Below are 12,518 nucleotides of genomic sequence, written 5' to 3'. Positions count from 1 at the left end.
TTTTGGAGAGGACTCTACTCCTATTCCTTTGTAGTGGGGATACAACTAGGATTAGCAATTATATGCGGTAAAGGAAGACTTCAAGCCCAGAAATGAAAAGAAACCTTTCAATTATTTGCTCATAAATTATGAGAAAGAACCCTTTCTCTGGTGCAGCCAAGCACAAGTCTCCATTAGCTGCTTTTGAAGCAGATGCTGCAGTCTGATCGCTCGAAGTTAAAATCCAGGCATCCGGTTTCGCTCCACTGAAACAGGTTTCAATGTTTGACAAGCAAATCCCTAAAAAATCTACGCAGCTTAAGTAGAAGTATGATATTGCAAATGAATTTCAGAGAGAATTAAAAGCCGGTAGCTTTGGAAAAACTCTCATCAGAACTATCTCGAAGTGGCGAAACCGCCGGTACTTCAATTGCTTCACATGACATGATCAATTCCTTTGTAACTACTAAACCAAATCACATCTTCTCTAACATCTCCTTTGTCTAATGTATATGCCCGTGCTCTCGTCTCACGTAAGGAGCCCACCTGAAAGAAGAAAATCTGCAAAAACGACAGCATATAAACCTCAAAGTACCAATTAGCCAGTCTGATGCGTGAGTGCTGCTAAAAGGTCTGAGCTGACGGCCAGAGATGGTTGTTCTCTTTTACATTTCAAGCACTACAAAATTCTCTCCTTTCACGATCCTTTTTCGGCTCAACATGATAGGTTACCACCAGCACATGGGATATACTACTAAACTAATCCTGTTCCAAAATACAATCATTGTTCTCACTCGTGCACTTGATCAGTTAATGATTTTCCGGTAATTATTGTTGGACAACATGGCCCAGATATCTTCAGGGCTTGGAATTTTCGATGTACGAGCAGCAACTCTTTTTCTTGGATAGATTTTATTTCATTATTTTAACCCCGACATCGTCTCTTCTTTTCTTTCTTTTAGTCTTCAGAAGAGTTGTTTCTGGGGTATCTTTCACGCAGGCCTAAGGAATCATCAACACATAAGCATTTCCCATAGGGCTACGAAGTATTTTATATTGTTTGTCCCCCTTATTGTGCTGGTCAAAAGTGTTCCTCTGGAATTGTTGTTCGATTGTGCAAGTGGGAATCATGGTAATCATTCTTATTTTATTAATCGATGAGCAGCCCATTATGTTTAATGTTGTCTCAAAAGTTGTCCCACCAGGTAAGTGATCATAGAGGAAAAAAAACAGATGAAGGGCTGTCTTAGACAAGATTCAGTGAACCGTACTTCAAGTTCGAGGTTTTGTAGTTGATGGTATGCTGAATGACCTTTTTTAGATCAATTTTTTTTCTAGAGCTAAGGTGTTACGCTTGGTAATTGCGCATGTTAAAAGATACTTTTCAGTGGTGAAGTTGTATTAGTATGAGTTGCAAAAGTGTCTGCAAATCGCTTGTTTAAGATCAACTTGCAACTGTTTCAGCTTCCCTTGACTTTTCGTCAAATTTTTCTTTTGTAACTTCAATCTTGAATTCTTCTTTCGTCATAAGCTAGTACTCGTGCATGTAATTTGTAAATGCCAGAAGAGACACTGAATTTTCTTTTGTTCATGAGGAAGCTACCAAGGGCACGCGAGAAAAACTAGTGGTTTTGTTTCCCATTTTTGGGTTGAGAGAGAGAGAAGAGCATTAACGCTTCCACTAAGAGAAGGTTAATTGTACAGCCTCCTCTTCTGGTATTTTGACAATTGCAGCTGCTCGGGATTTAGTTCGAAATAAAGCAACTAAAGTGGATTGGCATAGGTTAATACGGTTTGCTCCGAATGGTCCTAGATTTGCTTTGATCTTTTGGAAGCAGACTTCTCATTCTTCATTGTTTGCTCTCAATCAATGCAATGAATCTGGAGCTCCCCTTTTCTAAGGTTGCAGTCTCTCTCTGCCCAATTAAGGAAAAAAGATTGAGCTTATTCTCTATTGATAGATCCCCTGCAGATTGGGCTTGTGAGATTCAATGGTTGAAGCAGCATGCCAAAGGTGTCAATTTTCAATCTATTTTACCTAGATTGGCTTGGAATAGCAGCATCTGTTCCGTTAGGAAAGCCAGGAATGAGGCTCTCCATAGTCAAAGTTCATCCAATGTGGATCGAACTTTGAAGATGATTAAGTTCGCTGCAAAACATAGCACTGAAGGCCCTGATGCTCTAAAGCAAAAAAAGTCAACTCCCCAGCACTTGCCCGGCTCTGTTTAAGATGGCATGTAGTTTTCAGAAGTTTGTCCTTAGCAGGTGTTGTGCTTCTTGTTGCTGTGCTGGTTCATGTATGGCCTTTTTGTGGACTTTTGGGGTCGCATTTCTTGTTTATGCAGTTGCCATCTTGTAGCTTTCCATGACTTTTGAGACTTGCATTGGTTGTTGATCTTTGGTTTGACATAAAAAGCTGAACTTACCCACAGTGTCTCTGTACAATGTCACATGGCCAAGTCAATTTACGAGCGAAGTTATTGGCCCAATTTAAGCTCCGCAGAGGACAAATCGTGCCGCCCACACCCCACTGAAGTCCACCAGCTCTTCGGCTTAGCCAAATTTTTTAATAGACAACTGTAATTTTCTTTGGCCATTACTAAATAACTAATCAAAAGAAATCAAGTTCCGCTCCAAGCTTTTAACCACTGTAGGTTAGCACGTGGATTTGACAACACTAAAAGGTAGAGTAAGGAATGGCATATTGTAAACTTTACCAGTCTTGGAAATTCCTTTGACTCGCAGGACCCACTTGCAATATTTTGAGAGGTCAAAGGACAAAATCCCAACTTTTTTGGGTCTTTTCAACCGCTTCATGTCCAGATTGGGAATGGAATATTAGTTTTTTATAGGTCACTAATATAGGTGATACCAAGTACAAGCAAAATAATTCGCTTAGCCACTGTTCATGAAGAATCGTCTCATTATTAATGCAAAGAACCCGAGCAGACTAATTGTTTTTTTTCAAATGAAAAAAGATTTAGACGAGATTGAGATCTACCTCACCCATTGCTGAATGTTGAGCCAACAAAGTATAAATTACTCGTCAAGCAAATCCGTCACCGATTTCCCACAAGATGCGAGTGAGAAAGCCAATTAGGCCATCTACTTAGTGCAGCCGAAGCATCAATTGTTTAGCACAGTCGAAGTACTGAGGTTCATCTTTCGGCTGCTTTGGTTTTTCTCTCAAGACAATGGATTGTTGCACTGAGGCAGAGAAGAGCAAGTGTAACTTCCCTACTGTCTTTTTTTTATGTATTTACTTTCATTTTTCTCTTTCACCTTTTTCCTTTTCTGTTATCTGCACATAACTCATAGTGGAAGAGACCTTTTATTTAGGAAAACCTCACAAAATCAAGGATGTAAATAAGTCTGCTGAAATTTGTATCCAAGCAAACTATTCTCATCTGCACATCCAAGAGCCATAAGAAGTTTATTCAAGATATGCAAAAGACATCAAGGTGTGAACATCTCTAAACATCAGCAATTCAAAGCAACGAGGGTGTGTGTTCTTGCTTCAACCAAACATTCGCAAATATCAGTAATCTAGTGAAACCATTTTCATACCATGTTAAGCTATTGCCAGCATAGTGAATACAGAACTGATTAATTAGAGAAGAAGTGCCCATGTCATCTTTTTATGCTTAGCATAAGTTTTCTCTCTGTGAAATGTGAATAGTCCGGTCAAGTCATGTTACTAGATCATGCTATGCTGGCAGTATTACTTCAAGCTGATGAGTGCCAAAGAAGAATCTACACTCCCCAAAAAGTGGTCAAAACAAGGATCAAGAGCAATAAGATTAAATTAGATTAAAGCATTAGTTGAGGAGATCTTGCCCAAGGTCAAAGATTTGGGAATAAGATAGAAATACACTACCGGACACTGATTATTCATCACAGCATTTGGGATTATTAAATTACACATATACAAACACAACAGCACCAGAAACAAGAACCCTAATAATTCCTAACTTCCTAGTGCCTACAATTCACCCTTTTTTTTAGCTTCTTTTTTCTTTTCCCTGAAAAATCCCTTTTTGGATTTCTCTTTGACGGTCCCATTTTCTTGAAAAAACAAAGAAAAGAGAGAAAAAATTATGGGGCCAATATGTACGACGAAATCTCCATCTGCAATTAGCTTCTTCATCTGTCATCAACAGCCGTAGTACTGGAACTGGGTTTGACCGTAACTTGCCATGAATGGTCCTCCTCTGGCTGCTCCGTATTCTTCTTCCCCACCATGAAACGCGAACTTGCAAATTCGAAGAAGTACGGAGTAAAAATGAATGAATCCGGTAATGCAAGGGTCAAAAGAACGGCGGCTGTTGGATTGAAATTGCAGAGAGAGAGAAGAAAAGTCAAAAAGATTTTACCCAGAGCTCGTCGTCCTCGTCGTGTTCGTCTCTGGCGAAGCCTGAAACCTTGGGAGTCTCGCCAGCTTCGTCGTTGCGCGCGAACCTGCCACGTATCCGCGGTCGACTGTCCGCTAGAGTTTTGCGACATGCATACTTGTCGTTTCGACACCAACAAACACACCCTCGTCATCAGTCACGACTCACAACACCAACCCACGTATTCTTGATCTTTGTCTCTCTCTCTCCCTCTCTTTTCAATATCGAGAAAGAAGCTAAATTGACTACGTTTTCTGTATCAAAAACGAATCTTTTTTACCTTGATTGTTTTGTTGAAGTTCCTCTGCGTTCGCTTTGCCCTGTACTTCTGAATCCTGTCCCTCCTTTCCTCTGCACTGTATCGCCCCACTCTGCAGGAGCTCGCTTCTTCCATGAACGGGCTCGTTGAATTGGACGTTGCTTTCATTCTCTGAGAATTACAACGAAAAGGAAAAGGCAGAAATCAATACCCGAGGATTAGATTCTATCTTGACCCCAAAAAAAATCACAGTAACAGAGCATTCGACAGTTTTGGTTTAATAACAAAGAACCTGCAAATCTCCTGTGCTATAGACCCTCCTCATCATCTGTCCGCTGAAGAAACAGCTCTCTGGCGAACTTATGTTCGGAAGATCAACGCGCGGTGGAGGTTGAAGGAGGTGAGGCCTCGTTCCATTGAAGAAGTTGGTGCTGTAGCTCCTCTGCATATACTTGCCTACATTATCCTCACACCCGCTGTAACTGTGAGGAACAAACTCGAAGGCCTCGCTATCGTAGCTAGCGCGACCGTGACATTCACGATCAGCTTTGATTTCTTGAGTTGATCCTGAGAATCCGTTTGAGTAATCCGGAGCATGCTTCGACAGTTGCTGCAACTGGGTCCCTCGACGAAGGCTCAAATGTTCAAGCTCTTGGCTTGGAGGCGAAGCAGAGAAGATGGCAGCGGCAGGGTTGCACATGTGAGGGGATTTCGGAACAGGGTCTTGGTTCTCTGAGGCGCTGCTTGAGATTTCATGGAAGATGTCAATGTAGGAGTCGTTGAAAGGAGAGAGAGGGTCAGGGACGAACTGGAGTAGGTCTGGGTCGTAGGCATGGAGGTAATCAGAGGACATTTTGAATTGAAACTCGGGACTTTCCTCTGCCTCGTGGGGGTGGGTGGCGAGAGCTCGGAGGAGAAATTGGCTTGGGAAATGGGAAGAAAGTGGAGGAGAGAAAGGAACGACGGGAGTGCTGGTCGTGTTCTTACTTTGAATTTATTCAATTTTTTTTGAATACGTGGGTTCGTTGGCTGGTGTGCCGTGGCCATAAAGCGCAAAGTGTGACAGTTGTTCCTCTGTTCCTTTGTATTATTTAGGGACAAGTGCATTCAAAGTTCACTAAAAAAAAAACATGTTCTTTGCGACGAAAAAATCGCAAAAATCCATCGCAAATCGATTTTGAGACGGAAAAAATTCCGTTGCTACTAGGTCGTCGCAAATAATTCGTGGCAAAATTCGTCGCAAAATTCGTGGCAAATTTCGTCGCAAAATCCGTCGCAAAATGTATTGGACGGAAATTAGGCACGAACTTGATTCGTCGCAAATTAGCCACGAACTGTAATGGTCGCAAAATTCGTATGTAAATATTCGTCGCAAATTTTACAGCATTTCGGCCATCAAATCTTATCCATATCAATTGCTACGCATTATTGAACATCATGTAATACATTGAAAACAGTCAAAGGACACGAGAAAACCGTAGATTCCGCTTCAGAAACAGAAAACGAACAAACCAGATACAAAGACATATAATTGAAAAATGTAACTGAAGGAAAGATGCTAGTCCGCAAAAAATAATGATATATGTCAAGTTACAAAGCCTGACATGATGATATTTGATATTCAATCTTATAATACATTCAAAACATTCATAGGAAGCGGGACAACCATAGAGATGCTTAGAAAACGAAAAATCGACAAACCAGACACAAGATTGGGCAGCTGTGGTACTCGGCAGGACACCAAAAGCAGTCACTTTTATGGACACCTGATGAAATGTGGATACATAAATAAAGATATTCAGTTAGTACAGAATATAAAAGAAGTGCTTATGTATGGATGTGGAACTAGGTATAAAAAAACAAGTAAAAGGGTTAACAAAAAAACGTTTCAGGACGAACATCAATGTTCTTACATATGAGTATGAGTCAACTTTAACATCCACTGTAGTTTTTTCACCATTGTAAACCGTATTTCTGTCACATAGGAAAAATTAGATCCTTGAACCTAGTTGTGAGAAAGTTGTGCACACAAAGTAATTGTAGGGCAGGAACAAATTGGGTGAAACTGCACTTATGTCATAAAAGAGTGTGAAGCAAGCTTACCCCCGATTTTGGCAATTTCAACTAGAAAGGACCGAGAAAATCATCAGCATCATCATCAATGTCAGCATCATTGTGTCGCTCATCATTGTGCTCATCACCTATTGGATTGGCAGGAGGTACAAGAGGAACCTGACCGCGATTGATGTTGAGGTGTTGCATAACGATTTGCATTTGCTGTTTCAAGTCATTTATTTCTTCGTCCCTCTCTACAATTATATTTTTCAGGTGGTTCACTTCTTGGGTCAATTGCTCGTCATGTCGTGTCCTCCTTCGACCAGTCGCATTGGATGATGAAGTTCCAGCTTGATTCGGCATGAACATCCTTGACAAGGATCCCATCCCAAATATTTTTCCTTTTTTCACCCCACCCGTTGCCTCCACCCATAATGCCATACTGTCAGCTGATGGCTCAGACGCACTTGCAGAACCATCACTACCACTAGCATTGCCCATTAAAAGTTCATCATATTTTTCCTACATTAACAATATAGATGAAAATAAAATAACTTCATATATATCTCTACCATAAATATTAAAAGCATTCACGGTTTTCATTCTAGTTTCCATAAAGCCCAAAGTATAACCTTATATACCTTAACAGCTTTTGCTTGATCGCCAATCCATGTCTTATCTTTCTTTTGAAATGTGCGTTCAAATGTAGCTGCAAATGTCGGTTCTGTCCCTAATTCTTATGCCTACAAAATGTAAACATGAGTAATTGAATTAAATTAACTTATAACTTATTTAACAGACTTACCAGTCATTTGCGATGCTCCCCAATGTTGATACAGCCCCCAGCATATGTGGCAGACCGTTCACTAGAACTAGAAGATCGATTCTTTTTATTCTGCTCACTAATTTGCTGACTCTTCTCAGTTTCCCAAATTCTGTTAATTTCCGCCCAATTGTCAGCTGTAATGAAAGCCGGCTTCACTCTCTTGCTCTTCGCTCTATTCATCACATTTCGTATGTGATCACTGACTTTCTTCTGAAAAATTCTTCTCACTTCATTCTCGAGCTGGTCAACCCACCTGAACTTCCGCTGTAATCAATACAAGCAAAACTGAAAGTTATTATGATGGTCACATATCCATTACCATGCACCAGACAATTCGGCGATAGACTTTGTTAAGTTCATCTCGGGGAAAATATTCTTTCCCCTTTAGTACAGAAAACTAAAGAGCTGTTCTGGTCCCTTTATATCATTCTTGACCATCAATATACTACACCGAACTTAGTTGGTAAGAAAATAGAATATCTAAAACTTACCTTGAACTCATTCCACCACAAATCTTTCACCTCTTGTGGAACACTTCTGTAATTAACATACTCCCCCATCCAATAGTGTTTGATTATTTTATTCAGTTCCCTCACAACAAATGTAGCATCCGTGAATCTGCAAACATACGGATATTGTGCAATATCGACAATTCAATTGACATCCATATCGAAAGCCATAAATATTACATATACTAAAAAAAAAAAATTAAAGTACTTACGAATCTCCAAATGGGCATATCAGGATTCGATTATCTTCTTGACCTTCGTTTCCGTCATTATGCGAATGTTGCGCTGAATAATAAGGTGGAACGGAAGGAGAGGGAGCCAAAGGTGATTGAATTGGAGGAGATTGAGTTGGCATGTGACCAAGTCCCATAACATGTTCTTGAGCATTGGAGGAAGGACCAACGTGTCCATATTGTCCATCAGCATATCGTGGTTGCGGGTTAGATGAAAGGACAGGAGACGAGGAAAGGGCGGGGGACGAGGACGTTGAAGAGGCTGGTCTTCTATGCACGTGACCTCCACGTTTAAACTGACAAGTAGAAAGGTTAGACAAATATGTAAAAAAATATGAACACGTATTACGGAGACATAATGACGTACATGATGAAGCTTACCATTTTGATAGGCTGCAGAAAATGTTCCCTCTTAATTAGCCAATGCCGAGTGTTTATGACGTGCAATTTCCTACGAACAAATATAGTATGAATCGCACTCATTTTGATATCAAACATCAATATATGAGCACGATATGCCATGTTAAGCCGACATTAGCCATAATTAACCACACGATCCACTTTCAAACCACACGATAATTCATCAAGTACAAGAACAACCATGAAATATCAATTTCAGCCACATGATCTTCGTTCTCGGCCACACGATTATCAATCAAAGTGGCTGGCCACAGCCATTATAAGCCTTTAATTTTTTGGGCATCTAAAAAAATTTAAATTTCACTCAAAGTGGGTGACCACAGGTATTCTAAGCCATTATGTAAAGTTTTGAAATTTTGTGGCTTTTATTATTTTTTAATTTTTTTGGGCATCTAAAAAAATGTAAATTTCACTAAAAGTGGGTGGCCACATGTATTATAAGCCATTCTGTGAAGTTTTCAAATTTTTGATTTTTTATATTTTTTTTGGGCACCTACAAAAATTTAAATTTCACTCAAAGTGGCTGGCCACAAGTATTTTAAGCCATTCTGTGAAGTTTTATAATAAAATAAATTTTATTATTTTTGTAATTTTTTGGGCACCTAAAAAAATTTAAATGTCACTAAAAGTGGGTGGCCACAGGTATTCTACGCTATTCTGTAAAGTTTTGAAATTTTTTTTTTTGTAATTTTTAATTTTTGTGGCCACGTAAAAAAATTTAAATTTAACTCAAAGTGGGTGGCCACATGTATTATAAACAATTCTGAGAAGTTTTCAAATTTTTTACATATTTAATTTTTTTTTGGCCACCTAACAAAATTATTTTTCACTCAAAGTCGATGGCCACATGTATTCTAAGTCATTCTGTGAAGTTTTGAAATTTTTTATTTTATTATTATTTTTACATTTTTCGTGCACCTAAAAAATTTACAATTTCTCTCAAAATGGTTGGTCACAAGTATTTTAAGCCATTTTATAATATTTTGAAAATTTTGAATTTTTTATTATTATTCTTTTTTCGGGCACCTAAAAAAAATTAAATTTCCACTTAAAGTGGGTGGCTACAGTTATTTTTTTTCCATTTTGTGATATTTTGAAATTTTAGTTTTTTTAATTTAAAAAAACATTCACCAAATTTAATATTTTCCAAAAATATGACTTTTTAAAATTTTCACGAAATTTTTCGGAATTTTTCTAGAATTGTTCAATTTTAATGCATTTTCTGAATAAACGCTTAATCAATCACCCGATGATCATTAAACGGTTAATCGGCGATATAATGAACAAATTAACCAGTCGAACATCGATCAAAGCCACATGTAATCCTCAAATCGACTCCTAACTTAGCCAACCAATTAGACACTAAACAATCCCTAAACAAGTCCGATTAATACTCATTATAATAGATAGCATTTAGAGAGTTGCTTACTTGGTTCAAGGCCAAGAAAAACCCAACAATAATTAGATTTTGTGACGGTTAATAGTGGCGGGCTCGGCACGGGCGGCAGCAGCGGCTGGGTGGCGGTGGTGGCGGCGGCAGGCGGTGGCGAGGCTGGACGGCGAGCCGGGTGGCAGCGGACTTAGCGGATGGCGGTGGCGGTGGCGGCGGCGAGCCGGGTGGTGGCGACGGCGGCGACTGCTTAAGGCGAAGGGCGGGCGCAACTGCGGACAGCGGCAAGCCGCCAGGCGGCGACGGCCTCGGGATCAATGGAGCCGGGTGGCGGCGGCTAGACGGCGGCGAGCCGGGCGGCGGCCGGGTGGCGAAGGCGAGCTCGGCGAGGCCGGGTGGCCGCTGGTCGGCGACGGATCGGGCGGCGGATAGGCGGGGACGGCGAGCTCCTGAGCGGATAGGCGTGGCGGCGGAGGCGGGCGAGGACGGCAAGCTCGGCCCGGCTGACCGGGCAGCACGATTGGGCGGCGACGGGGAGCTCGGCGAGGCCGGGCGGCGAAGGGAGCTCTGCGAGGCCGGGCGGCGAAGGGGAGCTCGACGAGGCCGGGGCGGCGACGGTTGGCGGCCGACGGCAAGCTCGGCGAGGCCGGTCCACGACGGCCAGGGCGAGGCGCGGCGGAGCGCGAGGTGCGCGGACGAGCGAGGAGGCAACGAGCGGCGACCCCACGCGCCGGCAGACGACGACGGGGACGGCGGCGACGGCGACAGCGGCTGCGGCGACGCAGCAAAGAGACGAAGAAGACGGCGGCGACGGCGACGGTAGTGCACTTGGCGAAGAAGACGAAGAAGAAGAAGAATAATAATAAGAGGTGAAAAACAACAAAAAATGTTAGAGAGGAAAAGCTGACCGGGGCACGTGCGCGTGCAGGCGGGAGAGAGAGATTGCGACGGACGGTTTCGAGTTGTCCGTCGCAAATTTGGGAGGGAATTTTTTTTCCCGTCGCAAATTTGCCACGGACGCAAATTTCCGGTGAGTCCGTCGCAAATTTGCGACGGACTTTTTCGTCGGTCGCAAATTTGCGAGGGAATTTTTTTCCGTCCCAAATTTGCGACGGACATTTTTATCCATCGCAAATTCTTTTCTCCGTCGCAAATTTTGGAGAATTTTTCCATCCCAAATTTGGACGGATCCAAATTTGGGACGGAATTTTTCCCTCCCAAATTTGCGCGGACTTTTTTTCCGTCGCAAATTTGCGACGGAATTTGTTTTTTTTTGCGACGGAAGAAATAGTCCGTCGCAAATTTGCGACGGACTTTATTGTCGCTGCAAATTTGGGAGGGAATTTTTCCCGTCCCAAATTTGCGACGGACAACATTTATGTCCGTCGCAAATTTGCGACGGACATTATTATGCCATCGCAAATTAGCGACATTTTTCTCCGTCGCAAATTTGCGACGGACGTTGTTGTATATGTCGTAAATTTGCGACGGACATTATTTTGGTCCGTCGCAAATTTGCGACGGACATTATGTTCGTCCGTCGCAAATTTGCGACTGACTTTGTTATGTCCGTCGCAAATTTGCGACGGACTAATATTCCGTCGCAAACTTTGTTGTGTCTGTCGCAAATTTGCGACGGACGGAATTATTTTTCGTCGCAAATTTGCGACGGACATTATGGTCGTCTATCGCAAATTTGCGACGGACATAAAAAAGTCCGTCGCAAATTTGCGACGTATTTTTTTCCATCTACAATTTTGCGACAGACAATATTTTTCCGTCGCAAATTTCGACGGATTTATTTCGGATTCCAAAAATAAATGACATTTTCGAATACATTGCAAATTTTGCGACGGATTCGAACAATTGCCGTGAATTTGCAAATCCGTCAATAATTATTCGATGAACAGTAGCACGAATAAGTTGTTGTCGTAAAATGAGCAACGAATTTAGCGACGATCCAAATCCATTGGAAAATATAATATCGCAAATGTCATCACACGAATAATATTTAGCGACAAATTTTCCGACGATCAATTAAATTAAGAAGAATAAGCGACATCAACAGTAATAACAACAACAATAATGATAATAACAATATCAAAAATAATAAGAACAATAATAATAATTATGACAACCAAAATAACACTTGTTGCAATAATAATTACACATCATTAGTGTTTTGTCACAAAAATTTTAATCTTCGTCTTCGTCTTCGACTTTGTCTGCGTCTTCGTCTTCGTCTTCATCTTCCAATTCGTCCTCGTCTTGCTCTTCGTCTTCATAATCTGTCTCAAAATCAGATTCTGAACAGTATTGTACATTTAATTCGCAAATTTCTGTTGGATCCACATCTATCATAGCTCCACATGGATCTCGTAAAGTTGGAATGTTATATTCCTCAGTTTCAACCGTGTTAGAAACTTCCTCTTGTTGATAGGCTCTGTCCTTCCAGT

The 12,518-nt window shown here is 41.2% G+C and overlaps 1 protein-coding gene across 1 annotated transcript; it reads right to left on the bottom strand.

Moving 5' to 3' along the window:
- Window positions 1–3,819: 3,819 nt before the first annotated feature.
- On the bottom strand, window positions 3,820–5,675 carry LOC115692297 (zinc finger protein CO3-like). Its single transcript, XM_030619101.2, has 4 exons — window positions 4,922–5,675; window positions 4,651–4,800; window positions 4,353–4,487; window positions 3,820–4,231 (listed from the first exon to the last, which is right to left on the bottom strand). The coding sequence occupies exons 1-4, from the start codon at window positions 5,480–5,482 to the stop codon at window positions 4,133–4,135; spliced, it is 945 nt and encodes a 314-aa protein (XP_030474961.1). The 5' UTR covers window positions 5,483–5,675; the 3' UTR covers window positions 3,820–4,132.
- Window positions 5,676–12,518: the final 6,843 nt, after the last annotated feature.

The sequence above is a fragment of the Syzygium oleosum genome, unplaced genomic scaffold (assembly GCF_021117445.2).
Source record: "Syzygium oleosum isolate NSW1041296 unplaced genomic scaffold, Sole_v2.1 Sole_v2.14, whole genome shotgun sequence".
Classification (NCBI taxonomy): domain Eukaryota; kingdom Viridiplantae; phylum Streptophyta; class Magnoliopsida; order Myrtales; family Myrtaceae; genus Syzygium; species Syzygium oleosum.
Note: the sequence above shows the minus strand (reverse complement) of the source record. Positions and strands in the feature narration are given on the sequence as shown.

What these genes read in the sequence shown, in the direction of transcription:
- LOC115692297 (XM_030619101.2), bottom strand. Translation starts at nt 5,482, where the DNA reads ATGTCCTCTGATTACCTCCATGCCTACGACCCAGACCTACTCCAGTTC. An exon ending in ACTTCAACAAAACAATCAAG is followed by an intron (nt 4,488 to 4,650) that starts GTAAAAAAGATT and finishes CGAAACGACAAG; the next exon opens with TATGCATGTCGCAAAACTCT. An exon ending in ACGAGGACGACGAGCTCTGG is followed by an intron (nt 4,232 to 4,352) that starts GTAAAATCTTTT and finishes CGAATTTGCAAG; the next exon opens with TTCGCGTTTCATGGTGGGGA.